The sequence below is a fragment of the Frieseomelitta varia genome, unplaced genomic scaffold (assembly GCF_011392965.1).
Source record: "Frieseomelitta varia isolate USP_RPSP 00005682 unplaced genomic scaffold, Fvar_1.2 scaffold_927, whole genome shotgun sequence".
Classification (NCBI taxonomy): domain Eukaryota; kingdom Metazoa; phylum Arthropoda; class Insecta; order Hymenoptera; family Apidae; genus Frieseomelitta; species Frieseomelitta varia.
In genome coordinates, this window is record NW_025110731.1 from 1 (window position 1) to 25,884 (window position 25,884).

The 25,884-nt window shown below is 39.9% G+C and overlaps 1 protein-coding gene across 6 annotated transcripts; it reads right to left on the minus strand.

Annotated features, from left to right (window-relative positions):
- Positions 1–1,344: 1,344 nt before the first annotated feature.
- LOC122537736 (myb-like protein AA) lies at positions 1,345–25,609 on the minus strand. Of its 6 annotated transcripts, none has more exons than XM_043671178.1 (4): positions 25,442–25,609; positions 22,694–23,027; positions 17,137–17,208; positions 1,345–2,084 (listed from the first exon to the last, which is right to left on the minus strand). In XM_043671178.1, the coding sequence occupies exons 2-4, from the start codon at positions 22,842–22,844 to the stop codon at positions 1,624–1,626; spliced, it is 684 nt and encodes a 227-aa protein (XP_043527113.1). In that variant the 5' UTR covers positions 22,845–23,027; positions 25,442–25,609; the 3' UTR covers positions 1,345–1,623. The 6 variants fall into 6 exon arrangements, with proteins under 6 accessions (XP_043527113.1, XP_043527116.1, XP_043527114.1 ...); XM_043671181.1 differs by having other exon boundaries at positions 25,240–25,609; XM_043671179.1 differs by lacking the exon at positions 25,442–25,609 and adding an exon at positions 24,905–25,232.
- Between the last annotated feature and the right edge of the window lie 275 nt (positions 25,610–25,884).

Genomic DNA, 25,884 nt, shown 5'->3' on the forward strand with positions numbered 1-25,884 from the left:
ATATATATATATATATATATATATATATATATATATATATATATATATATATATATATATATATATATATATATATAAAAAACAATAATCCTGAAAACTTATCACTTATAGAATTATGAGAAATTGTTTTATGTTATTACAAATTACAAATAATTCACAATTGACAAACATTTGCAAAAAAATTTACAACTGAGAAATTTCTTCGTTTAAGACCCTCTTCTCATGAAGATGAAATTCTCAAAAAATGATACTGCATTACGAACAAACAGTCTGAAGATGAATTTTGAAAATTCACAATTTTAAACGTTTCTCAAACAAATTTCTTTTATTTTTACATAATCTCCAAATATTCCAAAACGTAAGCTCCTAAAATTTTCAATTTCAGATAGCATTTTCCACGTGGCGCGAACAACGTACTCGTCGGACGCAGTTTAACAGGTTAAAGGGTAAATCGGAAGGTGACGGACAAATTACGATAATCTGTAATAAGAGCGGGAGGACATGGACGTGTGGTGCGCGTGCACTGGTATAGCGACGCGTTTAGCACTCGTCGTCTCGGTCTCACGACGTGGTGAAGTGACGCACGTGCCATTCACCCTGGGCACGTGTACCGCGTGAATGGGTAGCGGAGACTCTCTTGCCTCGACGCTCTCCTGCTGCCCCGTACATCGAGAAAAGAGAGAACGGACAAGACGGAGAGGGAGAGAACGCGCGAAGCAACAGGCTGACATATCGGCAGCCAGAAGGAAGACGGAAAAACGTAGAGAGAAGGAAGCGGAGTTGGCGACACCGAGAGTTGGAAAGAAGCAGCGACCATAAGAAAGGAAATATAACTGCCGCTGTTGCCGGGGAGAGGTCAAGTGAATAGAGGAGGTGTTCGAAAAGGATTCTTGTATATCGTGCAAAAAAAAAAAAAGAAAACCGGTGTCGTTCCCTCAGTTTTGAATTTTGGCGCGTCACAACAAGGGATATGATGAATAAACAGGGAAGAGAGATCAAAATTAAGCTCTTGAGAAATAAGTGTAGATGTGTTGTATTTTGCATTATAATAAAAAAAGTAACGCTCGCTTTATTTTAATGTTAATTGCAGGTTATTTATATATATGTATATGTATATGTATATATATATATATATATATATATATATATATATATATAATAAAATGATTTTATCGATATGATATTTGACAAACGTATTAACACGTTCTGACAATCTCAGCAAAGGCAAATCTTTCTCTAAAATATGATAAAAATATGCTGGAGGAAATAATGTTCACTTTCCCCCTCCAATTGAACTTCACGAAATACTGACCGAAGGAACGTTCACCTTTTCACCTAGCCGCAGAACGTGTTAATCATTTATTTCTTTTTAAATGTGACATAAGTACAATAGCGTCTAATTATGTTAATTGCGTAGGTTAGAAGTGCAGAAAGTATAACAAGGCTAATTCAGAATAATCGCAATACACCTGATATATCACTGATCTTATAAATTAACCGCGAGATTAAAAAAAAAAAAAGAAAACAGAACTTATCCTATCGGATTTTGCCGCACAAATAAAACACAACATCGAGTCAGTATACATACAAAAAAAACGAGATAAAAAATAATTACAACTGTCCTTACCCGTTCCGGTGCTTCTTATTGTCGTGGCTCGATTCAACGTCGACGATGAGATTGCCCGCGTTCTGTTGCGAGTGATTTGAATTATGATTTTCCACGTAAGGGTTATGCGTGCTGTTATGATTGTTGTGATGATGATGATGATGGTGATGATGATGGTGATGCTGCTGCTGCTGCTGCTGCTGCTGTTGCTGTTGCTGCTGTTGCTGTTGCTGCTGCTGCGGCGGCTGTTGTTGTTGCTGTTGCTGTTGCTGCTGTTGCTGTTGCTGCTGCTGTTGTTGTTGCTGTTGTTGTTGATGATGAGGCAAATGGTGATGTGACGCGGAGTGTAGAGTGGTCAGATGAGCCGAGTTCACGTTTACCGAAGGTGGCGTTACTCGCGTGCTTGAGATCACGGGACTTCCTCGAGAACTAGTCGAGTGATTCCCGTTCGTCCTATTGTTCTCCAGCGGTTCCTCCTCTGAAAACACGAGATCGAGGTCATTTTTAAAAATAACAGCAAAAAGATCTGTTGCTCAGAATGTAACTGAAAGCTCTCCTCTGTCATCATTTGTAAAATATCGTGGTGCAGAGTGGCCAGGATTTGCTCATTTTCAATCGTTTTTTTATTGTTGTTGTTTTATTGCTGTATTAAATAATAAAAAATTGAAAAAAACACATGTGTTTGTAAAAGTTATACCATTCAGTCTTTCAGTGACCACCCTATAGAAATACAATAGTATTTGCAAAATAATTTTAAAATTCAATATTCAAAAAAAGAAGAACACATGTTTGTGAAAGTTATTTTTGTCTTATACCCATTCAGTCTTTCAGTGACCACCTTATAGAAATACAATAGTATTTGCAAAATAATTTTAAAATTCAATATTCAAAAAAAGAAGAACACATGTTTGTGAAAGTTATTTTTGTCTTATACCCATTCAGTCTTTCAGTGACCATCCTATAGAAATACAATAGTATTTGCAAAATAATTTCAAAATTCAATATTCAAAAAAAGAAGAACACGTGTTTGTGAAAGTTATTTTTGTCTTATACCCATTCAGTCTTTCAGTGACCACCCTATAGAAATACAATAGTATTTGCAAAATAATTTCAAAATTCAATATTCAAAAAAGAGGAAGTTAATATAAAAAATTAACTTACAATGAAAATATTTGTCAATGGAGCAAATGTTATTGCTCTATAAAAAGATGGTTCAGTATAATTATGTTCTCGAGTGTTCATTATCCGAGGTTTAAGGATATTTTACTTAAGGACGTTTATCCTAATGATTCCTAGTATAATAGAACAATTGAAAGGAATAGAGGAAAGTTTACAAGAAAAAAGAAATATAAATGATTGAGCAAATAGAAATATAAATTTCGAGCAAAGTAGGAATCTGATCTTTTCAAATTCGAATTTTAATTAGCTGCGCGTATACACATATACTTGATTTAATATATATTTAAAATTTGAAATGAAAAATATAAATTATATATAACTATAAATAAATAATACATATATAACTTAATATTTGATTGATATATTTAATTTCACGCGTACTTTACAATGCAACTAGTGAAAATATTAATATTTTACAGATTTTTTTATTGCATAAAGTATTACCTAATTCTTCTACCACCGAAGTTACGAAAGAATTGTTTATCTTTTAAAATAGACTCTATTTCTTTTCTAACCTCGAAATTATTAATTTACATGTACCAGTTCTGAAACAAATATACATGACCTGAGACAAGTACCCTACGTATATCATTTCGAAACGACATCCTAAATCAATACGACCTAAAAGACAGATTTCTTCGAAACAGCCTATTGGCAACAAATTCTCCGGTAAATATTTTTACACTTTGCCCTAAAGAAGCCGTACAAAGTACAAGGAGGAATCGATTTCCGAGCGGTTGCACGATTTCGAAACTTTCATTCTGGTTAACATTCACAGAAGCACAGCAATTCCTCGCGTCTCTATGGTGCAGACGACAAAGCTCTCCCCTTGACCATTCTGTTCTACATGCGAACAGAACCTCCGACTGAATGACTACGTTCTCGCCTAAGATTAGCGGAATGCCTCTCTGGAGTGGCGATGGCTTCGATACGTGCGAGCAACTGCGTTTCGATTCGTACTCGCCTGAACAGTCTTTTTCACTTTTAAATTCGACAATTTAATAAATAACCAACATGAATATTATCACAATTTCGCATAATAAATAACCAACGTGAATATTATCACAATCTCGCAATATTATCACATTATTCGCAAATATTGTTGTACATACATTCATAGTATAATATCATAAATACCACGATAGATCATGTGGAATGGATTTTTTAATTCGACAATTACAAATAACTATAAATAAATGTCATTTCAATTTCTCATTATGTGTAAATATTATTATAGTATAATATAAATACCATGAATCGTGTGGAACGATTTTTAAATTCGACAATTTAATAAATAACCATAAATATTATTTCAATTTCTGATTATTTGTAAATATTATTGCACATACATTCGACAATTTAATAAATAACCATAAATATTATTTCAATTTCTCATTATTTGTAAATATTATTATAGTATAATATAAATACCATGAATCGTGTGGAACGATTTTTAAATTCGACAATTTAATAAATAACCATAAGTATTATTTCAATTTCGGATTATTTATAAATATTATTGCACATACATTCGACAATTTAATAAATAACCATAAATATCATTTCAATTTCTCATTATTTGCAAATATTATTGTTCATACATTTATAGTATTAATATCACAAATACCATAAATTATTTGGAACGGTTTTTAAATTCGACAATTTAACAAATAACCATAAATATCGTTTCAATTTGTGATTGTTTGTAAATATTATTGCACATACATTCGACAATTTAATAAATAACCATAAATATCATTTCAATTTCTCATTATTTGCAAATATTATTGTTCATACATTTATAGTATTAATATCACAAATACCATAAATTATTTGGAACGGTTTTTAAATTCGACAATTTAACAAATAACCATAAATATCGTTTCAATTTGTGATTGTTTGTAAATATTATTGCACATACATTCGACAATTTAATAAATAACCATAAATATCATTTCAATTTCTCATTATTTGCAAATATTATTGTTCATACATTTATAGTATTAATATCACAAGTATCATAAATTATTTGGAACGGTTTTTTAAATTCGACAATTTAACAAATAACCATAAATATCGTTTCAAGTTCTCATTATTTGTAAATATTATTATACAATACATTTATAATGTAATATCATAATAAATACCATGAATCATTAGATCGTGTGGTACGATCACGACGATTTTAATAAGCGTGTAATCGATTAATCAACAGCCAGACACTATCGATAGATCACTTTGATAGTTCACGAGCGACCAAAACGTTTCGCTACGACGAGGAGATCCTGTAGGATCTGCAATTTTCGTGCTCGGCGAGGGCCGGCTTCATTCGTCGCGATGCTATAAATTAGCGCAGCACGTGTACGCACATGCAACTAACTCATTCATGTACCAAGAGACTTGGCAAAGGCTCGTCGCATAGCTCGACGCTTCCTAAATCTATTCCGAGCTTTAAAGACGGCGTGTACGCGTACCACGAGGAACGAGAAGCAAGAAAACAGCCGGCGAATATATATACGTTGCACTCGCTTTGCAACGCTCGCTTCGACTTCGTTGAATCACACCCGAAACGTGCCATGCAACTACGGCTCGTACAATTCAGAAGAGCTTGCCTTTTGTTTCTCGGTATTTGAAAATACCGACGCGTTTTCGAACATCCTCTCGGAGGAATTTTTTATGTTTGTTGACGGGACACGCTCGATCTTTGCACTTGCGAGTTTTTTTCTTTCTTTCTTTCTTCATTTGTAAATAGAACGATCGAACGGCTAAATTATTACACGTGATATCGAAAATATAATATGTAATTTTATATGAAATTTATATTAAATATTATATAATTTAAATATTAAATATTAAATTTATATTAAACATTATATAACTTAAATATTAAATATAAATATTTTAATTAAATATTAAATATTATATAATTTATTATAATATAATATGTGTTATACGTATATTATGTTATCCTATAACAAAAAGCTGTGTATCGCAAATTGTTTCCTTTTCTCTTCTTAGTTTCGTAACTAAGAAGAGACTTAATTGTCACGATTTTTGATATTCGATATTTTTAACAAAATATTAGATATATTTACATTTAACAAAAATTAAACATTACATTTAACAAAATGTTTTTAAATAAAATAGACTCGCAAAAAAAAAAAAAGAAACAGAGTCACGTTACAACGATGTAAACTATTAATGTTGTGGATATATTGACAATTTTGGACAAATTTTTCGATATTTTATCGACTGGCCTACTTTGCATGATAAATTTCCGCAAACAGGAAACCCGCTCTTGCGTAACACAATGTTGACAGATTCGACAGGTTAAATCTTTCCGCCAAATTTTGCATCCCCCCCCCCCCCCCATCGTGTCAACGTCAACCGGTTTCCACTTAATTCATTTTATCTTTTGTATACGATTTGCATATGAAAGAAGAAAGAATTGCCACGAATGCGAATTTTTTCCTGAGAGGGTGGGGACTGAAGATGGACTGCTAAAAATCCTATCAAAACACTGAATGTGAACGAATGAAAGTGAAATTTTAAATAAATTTAAAATGTTTTCTTTTAGACGATTAGACGTTGAAAAAGAAATTCAGTATTGAGGGATGGGGTAAAAAGAAAAACAGCGTCAGAATATACGAACATAAACAAATCGAACGGTTCGTCGTTCTTGGTTCAGAACCTAACCTAAAAATAGTAACCTCTGTTAATTTCTTATTATTGGTTCTTATATTTCTTGGTTCAACCTAACCTAAAAACAGTTAACCTCTGTTAATTTCTTATTATCCAGTGATTAGCGATTTACTAATGTTAGCAAGTTTTATCAACAATTTCTCTTTTTTTCTTTGAACTCTAGCTGGCTATTTTGCGTTCGAACAACTGAATTTATGCGACAAATTTGCAGAATAAATTTCATTGGGATGGAATCACTCGAGTCGTACGAGCTTCTGGTGCATAGATAGAAAGGGGAGAGAAAGAAGCCAACTCCAGAGATAATTCCTGACACAAAATATATAAAAACGAGCCATCGAATGAACATCGAATTCGAATACAATTAAAGTATCTAAAGTAATGGCGACACACGTATGATAAACAAAGACACCATCTCTCTCATTATTTACATATTATTACATTTATATGTACTTTATATATTATTACATTTATATATATTTTCACAAAAATATGAATTTCACGATAATTTCAGATAATTTTTATTGGCAATGCAATTGAGCTGTTCTCGTTAGAGGGGGGAGGGTTCGTTCAAAGAAAGACACCGTTAAAAGGTGCCGTGTCTTTTTTTCTTCAGCATCGAGGATGCTTCGACTTAAAGTGGTTACGCACGCACAGCCTATAAATATATTCTTTAGCTGGACGTTGGGTTCTCGCGTTACAGTAGGACCCCACTAATTCAGCTAGAGGAGGTTAGATTCGCTAAAACTTTAAATACGAGTGTACACACGGCTGATCCTATCCGCTAAATATTCACTTTGATGTTCGCTCGCCCATAGGGTGGGGAGATTTTTCAAGATGAAGTTCAAGAATAGCCACAGTCGAAGCTCAATAACGTCGAATCTTCAAGGCTCGTTAATTCGCGAACTTTTTTACCATAATTTCCTACACGTTCGTCACGTTCATTACTCATTGAAACGTGTGAATATGGCAAAAGAGCTGACTTCGTTTGATCTAAATGCACGTTTCGTCTTTCAGAAAGACGAAAACTTTCTTCGTTCTTCGTGAAACCACTTGCGCTGGAATGACATTGCCACGCACGTCGACAATGTTTTCGTTCCAAAATCGTAATATCTTCTCAGTGTTAAGTATATTTAACCCGGGATTACCCACCTGGGGGTCTAGCGCAGGTACATCCCGGCGACTAGACCCCCACGTGGGTAATCCCGGGTTAAGTAAAACAGAATAGGCAAAACAAATAATAAATTTATTACCTCTCAATCATTTCTATCCAGTCGACTGTCATACCGACGAGTTCAAGAAAGAAAGCGACGAATTGTTGTATACGGTTCGGTCACTCGTTACGGTCCGCAATCCGTTGCCAGCGCAAGTGGTTAATATAAGAACATTATTCAGAGGAATAAGCTTCTATCAACTCAATTATTTACAATTATTTAAATTTAAATCGTTTAAAATTATTTAAACTTAAATTATTTACAATTATTTGTCATGCGTTTAGTATGCATACGTAATTAAACCTACAATCCTTAAATATTTAATTCTAACGTTAAACATTATTTTATTATAAAATCTAAATATTTAATTCTAACGTTAAACATTATTTTATTATAAAATCGACCGAGAATATACGATTACAAGTCTAAAAAAATTACGGTTTCGTCTGGCAATTTCAACCTTAAGATTCATACGTGCATATCTGAATAAAAAAAACTTTTTTTAAAAACACGTACATGAGTCATACACGACGACGACGTCATAGTTAAATAAAAAATAACTGACCATCGACTAAAATTACGAAATGCATCTCTGATTTTTCCTATAGCAAATCTACAATCAACACAGATCTTGAATTGCGAATGTCCAGTCAATTCAATGGTGATTTCGTCACTTGAACGAATTATCGCGTAAAACTGAATTCGAGCGTTGAGATTCGTGTATAAACAGACATGCTTACATTTACATCTAGTTACTTTGACCTCCAAGTCGTAAAGACTGGATTTTCATGCCGATTTTGCAGATAAAAGAGCAGGCACGTTCTTTCGTCTCTGACCGTTTTAGTTCATCGCTACGAATTACCATTCGAACGTCTGTCTAGACGTGCTCTCTCTCTCTCTCTCTGTCTCTCCCTCTCTGTACAGCCTTTAACCTTAATCTCCTTCTTTTCAAAGCAATTCATTAAAAGATCCAGCCAAGAGTCATTACTAGTTTTAATATTTAGATTTGAATCACTATTTCTTCTTGCGCCACGCACGTCGAACTTTCTGTCCCAAAATTGCAACGTTTTCTCAGTTTTAAGTATATTTAAATATAACCCACGCAAAACAAATAATACATTTATTACTTCTTAGTAATTTCTGTCCGGTGATATCACATACGACGAGTTCAAAAGAAAATGGAAAGCGACGAATTGTTGTGTACGGTTCGGTCACTCGTTATGGTCCGCAATCGAGAGGTTAACCTCTAGCGCTGGAATGACGTGCCACGCACGTCGAGAACTTTCTGTCCCAAAATTGCAACATTTTTCTCAGTTTTAAGTATATTTAAATATAACCCAAGCAAAACAAATAATACATTTATTACTTCTTAGTAATTTCTGTCCAGTGATATCACATACGACGAGTTCAAAAGAAAATGGAAAGCGACGAATTGTTGTGTACGGTTCGGTCACTCGTTATGGTCCGCAATCGAGAGGTTAACCTCTAGCGCTGGAATGACGTGCCACGCACGTCGAGAACTTTCTGTCCCAAAATTGCAACATTTTTCTCAGTTTTAAGTATATATTTAGGTATAACCCAGGCAAAATAAATAATAAATTTATTACTTGTCAATAATTTCTATCCAGTGACATCATATACCGACGAGTTTCAAGAAGAAAGCGACGAATTGTTGTATACGGTTCGGTCACTCGTTATGGTCCGCAATCAGTTGCCAACGCGAGAGGGTTAAATCGAGACCTTAACTTATATCGCGAATACGACTCGATATTATAAGATATTATAAGGAGTTTAAACCGTCGTTTTGGCGCGATATCAAGGCAATTATGTGAACCGCCATTCTCCACCCCCTTTCCTTGCCATTCCGCCGATTTCCTATTTCATCTTGCGCACGGATATCCGCTCCTACGGTCGTTAGTCCCGGTGGCACGTGGCCGCATCGTATCGCGGCCGTGACACTGCACTTAACCATCGACCAGCAGTCATAATGATTCTCCGGCGATTGCAGTTTTCAACGGGAAGGAAAAGCCCGCGAACTCCACGGTGGGCCCATTCATTGCGCTTTGTATTATCTATATCTATATTATATTATCTATATCTAATGTACCATCTTTATATTTTAATATACCACGCTTTTATTTATATCGATCACACACCTTTCCTCCGCGTTGATTTATCGAGAAATGGAGACGAAGGAGAATTTATCTTGGAGATATCATGACCTAACCAGATGTGCATTTTGATTCGCGAGTGACGGGATTTCTCTTCATGTGAGAAAAAAATGTGGTATAATTTCAATTAAACTGAAAATTGATAAATAAAAATTACATACAACGTTTCGAATACTTTGAATGTCCTGAGTTAATTTTACAGTTTCAATAGGTAATGCTTACTCATTAAAATTGAAAAGAAGAGATTTAGTTTTAAAAATCCCTCAGAGAAGCAACGACGAGAGTACACACGTATCGAAGAGTAATTGTTCCCATTATAAATTTGACAATTTAACTGCTTCGACGTATATACACGTCTACAAACATGCGGTTGACGTGTAAAATGAAAATAAAAATTACCGTTTACTTTAAAAACTCCAAATTTCAATGAGGACGTAATGAAAATGTCATTTGGTGGTATGCTGCCTTCATATTGCCAATAAAATTGCTATGCATTTTATAAAAAAAAAAAAAAGTTTGATTGTTCTCTTTGGTAAAATACACAAAACAATTCGGATGCATAACAGATGCACTGAGGAGAATAGTCAACTCAGTTTGTAGAAAGTAATCCATTGTACGAGGAATATCCGACATACCGAACTTTTTTTTTTTTTTTATAAAATGCATAGCAGTTTCATTGGTAATATAAAAGTAACATACCACCAAATGACATTTTTATTACTTCTCATTGAAATTTGGAGTTTTTGAGATAAATGGCAATTTTTTACTTTACACGACGATTTTTTTATATACACGTCGAACGCAGTTAAACTGGTACTAGAGACCACAATTTTACGCATGTTTAATATCACAATTAGACGCATATTTAATATATTTTATATTTAATATATAATTTTAATATCTTTCATATTAATATATATTTAATATAGAAATGAGATTCAGTCTAAAAATTCTATTAGTGCAGATTTTCATACTTTTTCGAAAAATAGGATCTTGAAATCCTAGAGGGAAGATGGAAAGAAAAAAATTTTCCAGATAGAAAACTGTGACTGTAACTGTGTAGAAAGTACTGTGTGGTCTACATACAGGGTGTGTCGCAAATTGGCGAACGACCAACTGAGGAACGATTCGAGACGAGAGAGATATATACGGTGGAGATATTCGTTTCGACTTTCTAAAAACGAGCACACGATCGCAAATTTATAAAATTTCGATGAAAAATCAAGATAACCAACTGGTTATCTTGATCAAACTGGTAAAGTGATAAATCAATCGTATCTATGAAAAAAAAAGAAAAAGTCTGAGATACATCAAAACCACTCGAGGACGATATTCATGTACAAATGTAATACGAATGACATATCTACATTTTTATTAGACAGCGTGTATCGAGTATGTATTGAACTGGCATGATGTAACTTGATAAAGCAGGCGAGTTGCTCGCACGTGCGTCTGATGCTCGGTTCGCTAATTATTTAAACACTTCAATCAGATCTACTGTTCCCCCAAGTTTAAATATTTTGGATTGCGACATTCTATATATTTTTATGGATTTCTGAACTCTATATTTTTATGAAATTTATTATATATTTACTATATTACTGTATTACTGTGTATTTACTATATTTACTATATTACTGTGTATTTACTATATTTACTATATTACTGTGTATTTACTATATTTACTATATTACTGTGTATTTACTATATTTACTATATTACTGTGTATTTACTATATTTACTATATTACTGTGTATTTACTATATTTACTATATTACTGTGTATTTACTATATTTACTTTATTATATTTTCTTTATTTATTATATTTACTATATTACTATGTATTTACTATGCTCACTATATTACTATATATTTGCTATATTACTTTACTATACTATTACTATATTACTCTATATTTTCTATATTAAACATGTGCGACACTGCAAATTAATAAATGAAAGTTTGAAAAGAAGGTTTTGTTTATAAATCTTTAAAAATGCACCGTTTCTATGAAAAATCACGTTTGGTCAATTTCAAGCTGCACATTGTTAATTTAATGCATTTTCACATACAATCTTTTTATACATAACACTGATTGAAATTGTGTTTAACTATTTGAATACGCTGTGTTATATATAGGAAGTGCTATTGTCAAGTTTTCATTTACAATCTCAGTTTCCCGACCTAGATCCCATAGAAATTAAAATTCGACAATAAAAATTCGTAAAACTCCAATTATGGCAGAATATTAAAAAAAAATATATATATATATATATATTAAACACGTCTGAAAAAAGTCTCCAAGATATTCACTCCAAGTTTATCCTGTAAAAGATATATACAAATATTAATTACAATACTTTGCCATTAAATGAAAAATGGAAATTGTTGAAAATGGAAATTACTTTGATTCAATCCATATTTTGAAAAGACAATGAAAGCTTGTTTTTGAATGAAACAACATTTGACATGCATTAACCTAATATTTACTTGCATGAACCTAACTTAACCTGCAGTTTATTATAATTGCAATTTACACAGATTCCGTACCGATAAATTTGTATTATTATTTTATTATCGATATATATTTATTTTATAATTTTGGACAAATTTTATTATTATTTTATTATCGATATATATTATTTTATAATTTTGGACAAATTTTATTATTATTTTATTATCGATATATATTTATTTTATAATTTTAGACAAATTTTATTATTATTTTATCATCGATATATATTTATTTTATAATTTTGGACAAATTTTATTGTTATTTTATCATCGATATATATTTATTTTATAATTTTGGACAAATTTTATTGTTATTTTATCATCGATATATATTTATTTTATAATTTTGGACAAATTTTATTGTTATTTTATCATCGATATATATTTATTTTATAATTTTGGACAAATTTTATTGTTATTTTATCATCGATATATATTTATTTTATAATTTTATTATCGAATACTTCAAGAAAGAGCTTAAAATTTCAAAACAACGAAGTAGAAAAGGAAGCCAAACCTAACTTACACCCTGTTACCGATCCATCGACTTTATCAAAACGATCAAGATTCGAAAGAGATTGATCTCCATAAAAAGTAACTTCACGGTAAACGAGAGTGACTTACATTTTCATCTCGTTAATTCGTTCTAAAAGCCAGGAAAATACTCGACGGTGGGGATAAAAAGTGTCAAGTTTTTCGAAAGTATCGCGAACCTCCGAGAGATGCTTAAGGCACGTATGCAAAAAAACGATGATCACAAGATACGGATCGTTTTCTAACGAGCCTCCACAAAACTCGGATCATGGAACGAGCTCAAAATACACGCCCGATTCAAAGTAATTTCAATCACTAATTTCCCTTGCTCGATTATCAACGCGACCTTCTCTAATTATAGGGTCGTATTTGTTTCGAGTAATTGATAAAAGACGTTAGAGACTTTACTTTATCGTTGGATCGTGGCATTATCGCGTCCCAGGCGTTGGAATGAATGTATCGTGTTCGCGACGCGAACAGTTCTCGCCCGTGGAAATATTCCTGCCGATAGTTGGATCAAAAATTGAACGGTCGATAAGACCGTTCTACTGCAAACAAAGAAATAAGCCGGCACGACTGGTTGTAGAACGAAAAAAAAGGCAACTAATATAGAGAAACACGATCGCCGCGGAATTTTCTGTATTTACAACGTTAACGATCACTTGGTAAACTATTAGTTAAAATCTGTTGGATCATTTGAAAATGAAATATCGTGACTATTAATTAGGTTGGTTTAAAAAACGATGTTTAAATCGAACGATGTTTAAAGAAGCAAAAAGCATTAATGATAAACTCTTGTTTGGTCCTTAACCTATTGCCAAGAACGTCGAGAATTTTTGGTCCCAAAACTGCAATATTTTCTCTAGTTTCAAGTATGTCTAAATATAACCCAAGCAAAATAATAAATCTAATGCTTCTTAATCATTTCTTTGTTACTTCTTAATATTTCTAACGTCCAGTGATATTCCGAGCGAGTTCAAAAACGAAGCGACGTATTTTATACGGTTTGGTCACTCGTTATGGTCCGCAAACCAGCGCAATGGAGGTTAACTTTCAGAGGGCGCGCATTTTTCAGGTAAAAGGTGGCGATTACTTCTGAGAAACTCGCGTACAAATATGAGAAAGGGACTTGGGGCACGTTCGTTTCGAAATACTCTCTATGTAACTTGATCGCGGACTGTCAGAACTTCTTTTACATTTTCTACGCTTCAGAGGAAGAAGAAAAAAAAAACAACAACAACAACACGAGTTTCGAAGGAAACTGAAGATGCTGGATCGACTGGAGAGCGAGAGACGAGAAACGAGAAAGGTTTGGCTCACCGAGCAGATAATGTCGTATCCATTTTTTCTTGGGCGGGGGCGGCATCCAGCTGCGCACCGGCTCGTCGTTGACGACCACGTCGATTATACCGACGACCTGCGCCGGCATCAGACTATTCGCGTCTCTTAGCCCGTTCACATTGTTATTCGCCTCGTTATCGATGTCGATCGCACGCTGCGCGCCCGTGGCTTTAACCGCGTTCAAATTCATACGAGGCTGAACCGCCGCTGTGCCATCCGAGACCAATAGAACACCCATGTTCCTGACGGTCGAGCGCGCGATCTCTGTTTCCCCCCGTTTTGCGCCGTGCACGAGAACACGCGCCAAAGAAAAGACAGAGAAAAGAAAAGAAAGAAAGGAAAGAAACGAAACGAAACGAAAGAAAGACCGAAGCACTTGCCCGCACTAGACGTTACCGGATATACATGGCACTGGTACACAGTCAGCGAACGTCTCTTCTCTTTGTTTTTCTTCACCTCCCTCAGCACGTCCGAGAAACTGTTTCCATATCCATTTGCTATTCTCCCCGATAGAATTTTCCGCTCAGACGGGTGAATTTATAATGGGACTAGATAGGCCACTATCCTCCACCACCTCCACTTCTGTCTTCCGAGTGAATTGAGAGTTTTCTTGCCGCACACGATAACTATCCACCACAACGTGCACACACATAGGACACGCCGACGACTTTGGAACTTTCTTCGATAGGAACTTCGATCTGTACGCGCAAGCGACGACGTTACGCGTATTTTTTTTTTTTTTTTTTTTCCTTAAACGACAACGAACGAGAGGTAGATAGACACGTCGTTGTCGGTCGGTGGTCGAGATCGTCGAGCACGCATAGCCTTGCGATGACCGATAAAACCGATCGTCGTATGCTGGACGCTCGAAAACAAGTGGAAACGACCGGGGAATGCGAGGCGCGTGGAAAAAGAGAGTGGGCTGCGTCGCACAGTTTCACACGGGCAGGGAGGAGGGAGGGGAGGAGAAGCAGTTACGACGAATGAATACGACGGCGAGGTCGTTGTCTATATACCGGCAACCGGGAGGGAAAAAAAAAAAAAAAAAAAAAATCAGAACTTTCGAAACACTCGTGGGTCTCGTGCGTGACTCTCGTCTCGCCTTCTGACGAATCACCCCGTGGCTTTTCTGTGCCGGGCGATATCTCAACGTGCAGACGTCCCTTAATCGTGCATCGTTTCGAAGGATGGGCCGAAGGATGACTGTTGGAAAGGCGTACGTGCCGAATGATCTTCAGTACTGTCGGTTCGTGCGTGAGGAAACCTAGGAAAGACACTGTATCCTATACAGTTCTCACTTGTGTAATCCCTCGAGTGATAAAGCGGTGGGTCTCGAGTATCGGTGTATCCGCAACGACGCACAACCTCGACCAGCGACCTTTTGCGCGTATCTAATAGCCAGTCTGACTTTTCATATATATACATATATGTGTGTGTATGTTTGTGTGCGTACACGCAGCTCCGCGACTTGGTCCTTTATGCAACTATATATTATACGACACGACGAGTACGTGTCCTCCCTGGAATCAATTTGAAAAACCGTCGATCGATAAACGAGAAGAGTTCGAAACGGTGCAATTGCCGGTGGTGTATTGGCTTTCAATGAAACAACGAGCGATCACTCGTATCGATCGTTCGATCGCGCGTGCGTGGACCTCGCCAAACGAAGGAAACTCCGTGACCGCGTGAGCCGCGGGTGCCGACTGAGGTCTAAACGTAAGTGCCACCGCCTCCAACCTGAGGATGACGATCCCCTGGCTCCCTTACCCCACTTCTTCCGCCAGTACACGCCGCCAGTGGCGACGGCAGCAGCAGCGACGCCGACCAACTCCTCTCTTCTCCTCTCTCCGCCGCTCGGCCCACCGCCGCCGCCTTCCGTGACATCTCCGTTCGCGCGAGAGCTGCCTCCAGTCATCCGCGACACTCTGTCCTTGTCGCCCGAGGGTACGCTGCCTATCTCCCACTTCGTCGAGCGCACGACACGTACGCGTACACGTACACCACCGTTCTGCGACTCGCGTTGAAACTCGAAACGTCCGTCGCGAAATCGCGTGTGCATTTCGAAACGTAATCGGAGCGAACGAGAATCGTTAGCCTCGCACAATGATGGAGGAGAGGGGGAAGGAAAAAAAACTCGCCAACAAACAGAGAAAGATTGAGTCGTTTGATTTCGAAGCGCGCGTTCCTCGATGCAGGCTCCTCCTTTATCTACTTGTTCCAGTAACTGTTACTCGTTTTTTTCCCCGCACTCGTTCGTCGACAGACGATGTATGTTGCCTACACATGGACAAACTGGACGATCTTTGTCGATCATTGGCGACAGGCGTTAGGAATCGAAACGATCGATTCAGGGTTAGTTAACGGCGGCGGCTCGAAGGTGGCCGAGAAAAGGACAGTCATTGTACGCTCTCTGAATTTTGTAGTTAAAAATACACGAGGTTCGACTGACGGCACCGCAAGGACACCGCAAGGGCGTTAATACGCGTGGTGCGATCGTGTGCTCGATCGAAATTGACCAGCTGCCGTTAACTGTGTTTTCGACTCATCGTCGGAAGCTTTACACTCTTCGTATCGGGCGAAACAACGCTCCTAAGACACGTAATACCAGTAGTCCCCACGTAACTGACCGACAGTCAGAAACTGGCCAATTAAGCGGGGTGGTGTATTCCAGGAATCGAAAGAAAGACTGAGCTTGAGCGTCAAATGTTTCACCAATACCATATATATCGTGTTACGTGCCAGTGTTATGTTTCACGTGGCCGCAACGAACGTAGAGGGGAGAGTCCCAATTCCAAGATTTGGTGGAGATAAGCGGAGTCCAAAGTGTGGTCAGTTACGTGGGGACTGCTGTACATATTTCTTTCTTCGACGCACTTACCGTCGATAATGAGCATCTTCTCCTCGCAGAACAAGTCATCCTGCTCTGTACGCTCCCTCTTCAATTTGGCACCTGGAAACGGAGTAACGAAAGTCAATGAGAAGAAAGCATACAATGGAAATTAATTGTTCGCAAGTTCTTTTAACTTATTATTCTAAAATTCCACCCTGACAACTGAAACAACACGTCTTGTACAAATCAGCATTTCCCTTACATCCTATCCGCCCGCTACAATGCAATGCCAACCGATAAACGGACCGAAAGCCCCTTCCATCCTACATCCGACGTTCCGACTGCACTTCCGGATCCTTCGTCGGACTTCCTTGCGAACGCATCTTCTCGCAACGCGACGGCTGAATCCACAGGTCGATAAGGTATGAAAAATTGAAAGAGGCGCGTCTCCACGTGCTAGGAGGGTGGGGATGGGCAAGGATATTCCCCTAGATCGGCAGGGTGAGCGGGCAACGATGCAGCGGGTGGGGAGGAGAAACGAAAACGCCGGGTAGCACCGTCCGCTGTTTCGTTTCGTCTCTGTCGCTCCCTCTTTCACCGGGTCAGTCGAGGACTTGGCAACGTCGCGATTGATCAGAACGCCACGCGGCCGGACACGCGTGGTAGGGGGCTCGCTGGGGACAGGGCGCATGCGCACTCGGGCGTACTCGTTTGCCCGCGTGCTTGGCTTCTCAGCCGAGCACAGTGCACCGCCGTTGCTCCGCGTTTTGCTCCGCTTTGCAGTTTGCCCTTATTTACCCTGTTCCTCTAGTCTAACCTACTTTATTTCGTTACGATCCGCGATCGAAATACATTCTCGCGTCTATGTCTCAGTGGTGAATACCGTGCCCTTCTTTCTTTCTTTCTTTCTTTCTTTCTTTCTGCCGCGCAATTTCGTCCTCTCGTACTTTCGTCCTCTATTTTTCCCCCTCCCGCCGGACTACTCATACAAAGATAGGTAATCTGCGCGTATCTGGCCAGTGCGACTGTCTCAACGGTAACGAGCGCCCCTGCGACGGTTCACGGAACAGTACGGAACGCACACTGACCGATGCTGTGCGACATAGGAGTGGTTAACGACGAGTGTAATGATCGGTCGCACATTTGAACATCCTAGAATCATGATTAGCCGGATAGAGTTCAACGAATGTGACGAAAAGTTAACCTCTTGCGCCAGTAACTGGTTGACGGACCATAACGAGTGACCAAACCGTACAACGATAATTCGTCTTCTTTTTAAATTCCATCGGTATATGACTGAATAGAAATTACTAAGTAAATAAATTTATTATTTGTTTTGCCTGGGCATACTTCGATATATTTAAAACTGAGAAAATATTGCAATTTTGGGCCAAATATTCTCGACGTGCGTGGCACGTCATTCCAGCGCAAGAGGTTAAAAATGTAAGAAATACGTACACGCTTGTACATCGAAAGTCTCCGATTAAATTATCGCATGTTAAAATAGATGGGAAAAAAAAAGGAGAATCCGGATCCAAGGTTCGCTGGGGTTTGAATCAATTGCGCGTACGCCAAATCGCTTTGACACGTTACATGGGCATTTCTCCCCCGTAAGATTTACGCCTCGCACGTCCGTCGTGCTAAAACACGCGCACGCTACGTGCGTTTATGAAGTTGTAAAACTGAATTGCAAAGCATCATTTAAGTACACGATAGACGGACTTAAATTATCGTTTAATGCGCATTGCCTGTTATATCATGCACCACCGTGCCAGCGAGCACGCGCATACGCGGTAACAGACCGGATGCGCGGAGATAGGGAGCGAATTACAACGTTTAAATCATCCGTGTTACGATCGGGTCCGTGTGCGAGACACCGCGTACTCGTGATTTTCCACTTCATAGACTGCTATCGAACTAAACGAACCGATCTTTTTTTTTTTTTTTTTTTTTAATAAATTTTACACGCCTGTAACTTTTTTCGCGAAAATAAATTTGTTTCAAGTAATCAATCGAAATATTGCGACGAGATGATAAAGAAGAAATATTGTTTTATTGAAAAAAAAAAAAAAAATCGTGCGTGCATCTTTGTAATAAAATTACATCATCGTTTCAGCGCTCATTCGTCATTCTGATGATGAAAGTTTCTTTCAATAGCGAAAAAAAAAAAGAAAAAAGAAAAGGGAGGAAATAAGTAACACGTATTTTCCAGTCTTCCGTCGCATTTCAACCGTGCGCACAGAGGCGTGACCGTGAAAACAAGGGATCGATCTCTCGATACGTGTATTCACCTTCCTTTAAGGTTTCATCATGACCCACGGGGAAAATAGTCCAACGCAACAATACTCGCTATTTGCACGCTCGTGCATATATAAATATATATATCTTCGTTGCTTCCTCCCCCATTTCTTTCTGTCTTTGATAATCGCGAATTTTATATATCTCTGTTAGATAGCTATCGATCTTCGTACGTTTCACGTATGACGATAAGAAGATAAGCTTCTCGCTGATCGGCGGATTAATTTTAGATACCATTTATCTCGTATTTATCTAAATATACAACGTCGAGGGTAAGTATGCATGTATACGAATTCGGCAACCAAATTTAAATCGCATTTGCCTCGGCTCACCTGATACGTTCATCGGGCCGCGCGTCGACGCGCACGAACCCACGAAACGGGAAGATCGATCTGACCTGTATCGTACGTATTCCTTTTTCTTTTTTTTTTTTTTTCTTTCTTTTTCTGCCTGCCTGCCTGCCTTCCTTCCGCGGACGTACAATGCACCTCGCGTGGCTACCTACGCGATCTCCCTTCACTCTCCTCCGTTTCCCCTTCCCTAACTGGCGATAGCCAGTGTCCACTGCGTGGCCCCTATGTACCGTGTGCAGCATGCGCACCAGCAGCGCACGCTCGGGAATTGCTGCTGATCGTAATAACGAACCGCGCGATAAATCAGATGCATGCGCGATAACGACGGAAAAAGCCGTGTATCGGTATCGGCGCGCGCGCGCGCGCGAGTGAGACAATAGGGAGAGGAAAAGCGTAACACCGACGTGTGGAGGGGAAAAAAAAGAAGACAAAGGGACAGAAAGAGAAAGAGAGAGAGAGAGAGAAAGGAGGGAACACGGGCGCAGAGACGCAAAGACGAAGAGAAAGAGAAGGCGACCGCACGCTGGCGCAAACATAAACGACTGTACGCGAGTAGGTGGCGCGCTCGTGAATGAAGCACAAAAGCTGTCGTAGTTTCTAGAGTCAGTGACCGGGGGTCCTCCGACTCCCCACTATGGTACCTTAGTGTATCCAGGTTTGTTCCTACCATCGTCACCGTAGCACCACGGTCACCACCATCGTTACCCCTCCAAAAGCGATATCGCATATCCCCACCTCCTCTAATCCACCATCATCCCCCTCCCAACCTCCCTCGCTCCACCCCTCTTTCCCTGCCCCCTGGTGTAACGTTCCCCCCTCCCTCCCTCCTCCCCCCTCAGCCGCGGTTGCCCGTCGCAAGCTAACGTACATACCCTTCTTCACGTCGCTCCCACCTAAGCCTAACTTCCGCCACCCTTTGCCTGTGCCTCTTTGCCTTTATACGTACCCAGTGGGTCTCTGTACGTGCACGTTTCTGATGGCTGGTTCACGTTGAATCGACGACCACAAACGAGAGAAAGAGAAAGAGAAAGAGAGAGAGAAGCATACGGTCAACTAAATCGTTCCCTTCCTCCCCATGCTTCCTTTATCCCCTCTCCCCTCGCCGCGCAGTCGCTCGACTCCCCTTCTTTCTCTCTCCTTCACCTTCTCTCGACTTTTCAATCTTCTATCTGCGCTCGAGAAACTTGTAAACACCTCGCCTGGACGCTCGTCAATCGCGATACACTTTCACGCCACGATATTTAACGCGGTGGAAACCTTCGACTTTAACGCTCGTCGCGAGAGAGATAATGTCATCAGTCAATTCCGATAAATAAAATAACGATTTCCAAGAAAAATTGCGCACAATCTCGGAACAGCAAACGGGCGAAATTTTGATTTCCCGGCGGCACGAATTCGAAGATAGACGCGTAAAAGGTAACAAGAGCCGATCGACGAGAAAACGAGGCGAAGTGTTTTTTTTTTTTTTGTCGTTGAGCAACGACAACGAACGTCGTACTTGCCCGGAACTACCGGTTCACCTCGGCAATGATCGTATAACTCGCAATCAGCCACGCAACCGGCTGGTTCTGCGACTTTTTCGCGAAACTTTATCGCGGAGAATCATTTGACTCGGACGGGATCGTTAGAGAAAGAGACCGATGGCACACAGTGGCGTGAGAGATCGCCGCGCACGTTTCGTGCCCCGCCGGGAACTCTTTCGCGTGTGGCTAAGACTCGCTTTACAGGATCGGTTGAGTCATTGACCTGGGAAAACGCGGGAATCAAAGGGACACACGACGAGATGGTATCCCCCCTCCCCTTTCGAACGATCGACCGAACACTTTTGCGATTATTATCGCATCAACCAGCTCTACCTCTGACGTGTCTTCGTTCACCCTCAGAATCATTATCGTGCTCGTCGAGCCTGACCCAACCTATCTCTGCGCGGAGTTTCACAAAGATAGACCCCCGATAACTCGGATGCAATATCGGTGAAATTCAGTGAGTTCAGATTTCGGAGCGCGGATCCGGATTTTTATGGAACTTTCCAGTGCGTGACGCGTAGAAGCCAGCCAACCCGTTTGAGAGTCACTGTCGCGAGGGAAATCATACCTAATTTGGAGGCGGTGAACGCATGGGTCATCGCGTGCTATTCGCATGTACGCTGCAGTGTCTCTCATTTCGCGCACGAGTATTTTGCAATTTTTTCTTTTTTTTTTTCCTGCCGATGGAACGAAGCATTTTTCCACGCAATGAGAAAGTATCGTTACATGCAATACGCGTTTTAATACGGATTCTTTAGTGTTGTTAAATTTGTTAGTTTTGTTTAAACAAAAGCGATATTGTTGGATATAATGACAATGAAACATCGAAAAATAACATTGTAAATCCTTAACCTTTTGCGCTAGTAACCGGTTGACGGACCATAACGAGTGACCAAACCGTATACAATAATTCGTTTTCTTTTTTGAATTCATCGACATATCACTGGATAGAAATTACTGAAAAGTAATAAATTTATCATTTGTTTTGCCTGGGTTATATTTCAATATACTTGAAACTGAGAAAATATTGCAATTTTGGGTCAAATATTCTCGACGTGCGTGGCACGTCATCTCAGCGCAAGAGGTTAAAAATCGTCGATCCCTAAAAATCTTTATGTTCATTTGTAAAATAATAAAATACGCCAAGCTTCCAAAACTAATTTTTTTCAAATCCATGCGTATTTTTGCATTTTTGTATATACACCCAGATTTTCAAAAATTCTCCATGCTCTTTTATAAAATGGATTCAATTTTTTTCATCAAAAAATCTGCGTTTGTAACTACATACTAATACTGTTATTCGTCGATCAAAAAGCATCAAAAGCCAATGAAAGATTTTAGAGAACGTAACGCCGAAACGTTAAAGCTATTCCATACGTATCCATACGTATCGCAAACGGTCGCCGAAAAGTGGCGCGTGGTACTCACCACGTGGCTCGCTGGAGCTGTGATGGTTGGAGTGGGGCGTCACAGCGAGCGTATGATCAGAGGAGGAGGAAGAGCTGCTCGCGAGGCGCTCCCTCTTTTTCTCTTGCTGCTCCACGAACCGCGCCGCTTCCAGCAACGTTTCCAGGCTCATCCTGACGTTGCCGATTCGCCCAACCAAGAGTTCTCCTCCTTCTTGAGATCCTTCGGGAGATTGAGACCCTGCGATCGGACCGTCGATCCCCGTCGCCGGCTGCCGAGGACGAAGAAGTCGAGAGCCCGTTCTCCCGTCTCAACCCTCCTCCACTTTTTCTGCTGCCCAGCCGCGATTGGCGATCTATCCGCAGAATGAAAAAAAAAAAAAAAAAAAAAAAAAAAAAACAAGCGTTCAGTTATGCTGAAAATGCACCACGGATCGCGGACTCACTAACAGAGTGGTGGGGGAAGACCCGTGGTAACTCCCCCCGTTGGATTTTAATTCGTCGACCTTGGCGAACGCGAGAAGACAGGACACAACGCTTATGAATGTAAATTTACTCGATGATCAGCGCAATCGACGTATCGGCGAAGAGAGAGAAAAAAAAAGAGAGAAACCAATTAACCGGACATAGGCGGTATGACATTCGATCGGCGACACGGGGCAAGTGAGGAGAGATCTCCGTTACCGTGAAAACAAGATCACCAACACACGTCACGCTTTCTCATTTGTTTTCGGCCAGGGGCTCGCGGATTCGAATCGATCAGCCGCATGATCGTTATTTTCTTCCCAATGTTTGAAACTTTGTTGTTCGATAATATTATTAGCCTGTTCGAAACGGAGCTGCAGACGTTACGGACACGACCGGTGTCTGAATATACGTCACGTGACGTACGCGTGACGTAACGCAGTCGCGCGGGAAGCCTCATCCCCTCCCACGTATCGTCTTCGTAATACCTCGCGGAGAGGACGCGCAAGCGCAACGGTGCGCTTTCCTGGAGCACGGAGCATTAGCACGCATCTCGAGTTCCGATCGCTGGAAACAATGTAACAGTCGAAAAAGAAAAGAACCCGTTGAAACGGCAAGTTCCTCCGTTGCGAAATGTATCTCGTTATTCGCTACGTTCGAGAAACAGACACGTTTACAAATATAAAATTTGTAAAAGTTTCGAGACTTTGGAGCATATGGAATGATCAATCGAAAAAAGAAGAAATCTCGAGACTTGCGTATAAATTTCAGATATTGTATGTTGAATCTAATATCACTAAATAAGTATTTTATGCGAGAGATAGTATTTTTAATTATTACGATACATTAGCGAAATAAATGGATTTTGATGAAAAGTAAACTTACTCGAGTAGAATTGAAACTCGAAGTACCGCAGTTAAAGTACCGTTAAGCAGAAAATTGACCGAATGAACTTTTGCGATCGTTTAAACATTCGCCGAGATACGCGGCGAAGTTGCAGGAGGCGATCGTCTCGTCTCGAGCCGGTTAAATTAGTTTCCCCGTGATGCGCGGCATCGAAAACAGTAACGAGAGTCGTTACGTGACGCTGGTACGCGCAAGAGCGTACTCGCGAATACAAAGAGCGTGTAGAGAGTGTGCAGCGCGCAGAGCCGTAAGAGTATATATGTTGTTGGGTGCGCGCAGTCCGAGAAGTCAGCGAGCGATGAAAAAAAGGTTGACGAGACAGAGAGGCGGGAAAGGCGAAGCGGAGAAACGAGGTTCCGCTGCTGATTTGAAAAGTAGATATATCCCGGGCAACGTAATCGCGAAAGCGTACCGCAATCACGAGCGGGCGCACAATTGCGTACCATGGTAGCCGCGACCGTGCAAAAATAGGAAAAGACGAGTACGATGCACGGGAGCTCTGTGCCTTACACGAGTTCGTGTTAAACGAGCGGACTCTCATGGTCTCGCCGCGGAATAGTATACGAAAAGTCAAGAAGCGTGCCTTAGACCGAACGAGCTCCTTAAACTGACAAAGCGACGCACACGTTAGACGGGCGACGCACGCACCGTTGGCCAATAGGAGCTTGCGATAACGTGACGTCATGAGTTGAAGTACCGTGCGATTGGCTGGGTCTATTATGGCACGGAAAACACGCCACGCAACCACCTATACACATGTTAATTAAATAGGCGATAGTTTCCGACGAGATAAATGCACGACGGAGGGTTTTAAACGGGCGTGGTGACGCCAGAAACCGATGGGAAATAATCAGGAACTTACGGGTACGCCGCCAATGTATCCCGGTCACGATGGAAACACGCTGGACACCCACTTTCACGGTAAAAATCAATTTCCTGCGAGAATTTCAACGATATCTCTCCTGTCAAATACGCGGCACATGCGTGAAACCACGGGACACACGTACGTTCTCGTATAGCGGACGATCTCGCGACGTTTCACGACACACGACGGTTATAACCTGATCGATCTAGCGCGTGGCAGAAACATTTTACAAGTGCTAACCACTGCGCATCAACAGCCATGCTTGCTTGGCCACGATTCACGTGTCTGGGGTCCGAGGTATAGACCAATCAAAGCGCGGTTCATGACGTCACCTGGCTGTATCGACCAATGAACGCAGCCCATGTGACGCAGCACTCCGCTGGGCGTGTAAGAGAAGTGTCGAGCTGCTGTATATTGCTCGTTAGTTGATGCACTTTTTCCCCCGATTTTCTCAGGTCTACCTCGGTACCATCGCGAGAGACCGACGGAACCGACGCCCCGGTGTCGGCCGATATCTTTTACGTGCACGCTTACCTTCCGGTGGACGCCAGAACGGACGAATATCGCGACAATCGTACACAGCACACCCGACACCCGGCTCGCCCGGGCAAACACTCACTCCGATCTCGGCGGCGTCACCCTCTGCCACCTTTTGTCACGTTCCTTCTCTGTCACATGGATCGGACCTCTACACTGTTGCCACTTTTATCCGTATAGAACCGTACAGTTCATTGTTTACTTTTGCGCGCGCGCCAAAACCACGTCCCGTCACTTTTCTCCAGCTAATTCTTCTTTTCCTTTTCTTTTTTCAATTTGCGCGAGACATCACTTTTTAATGCTGTTCAAAATTTTTACAATACTGCACGATATGATACACTTAAAAACGTCACTCTGTTGTATCATCTAATCGACCTACGTTTGAACAAACGTATTTAACATCAACATTTTTATTTTTCATTACTTTGAAAACGTACGAA

Excerpts from the sequence above, each read along its gene's own strand:
- LOC122537736 (XM_043671177.1), bottom strand. The coding sequence starts at position 14,496 with ATGGGTGTTCTATTGGTCTCGGATGGCACAGCGGCGGTTCAGCCTCGT. Across the intron at positions 2,085-14,237 it reads GATACGACATTATCTGCTCG|AGGAGGAACCGCTGGAGAAC; the intron begins GTGAGCCAAACC and ends TCGTGTTTTCAG.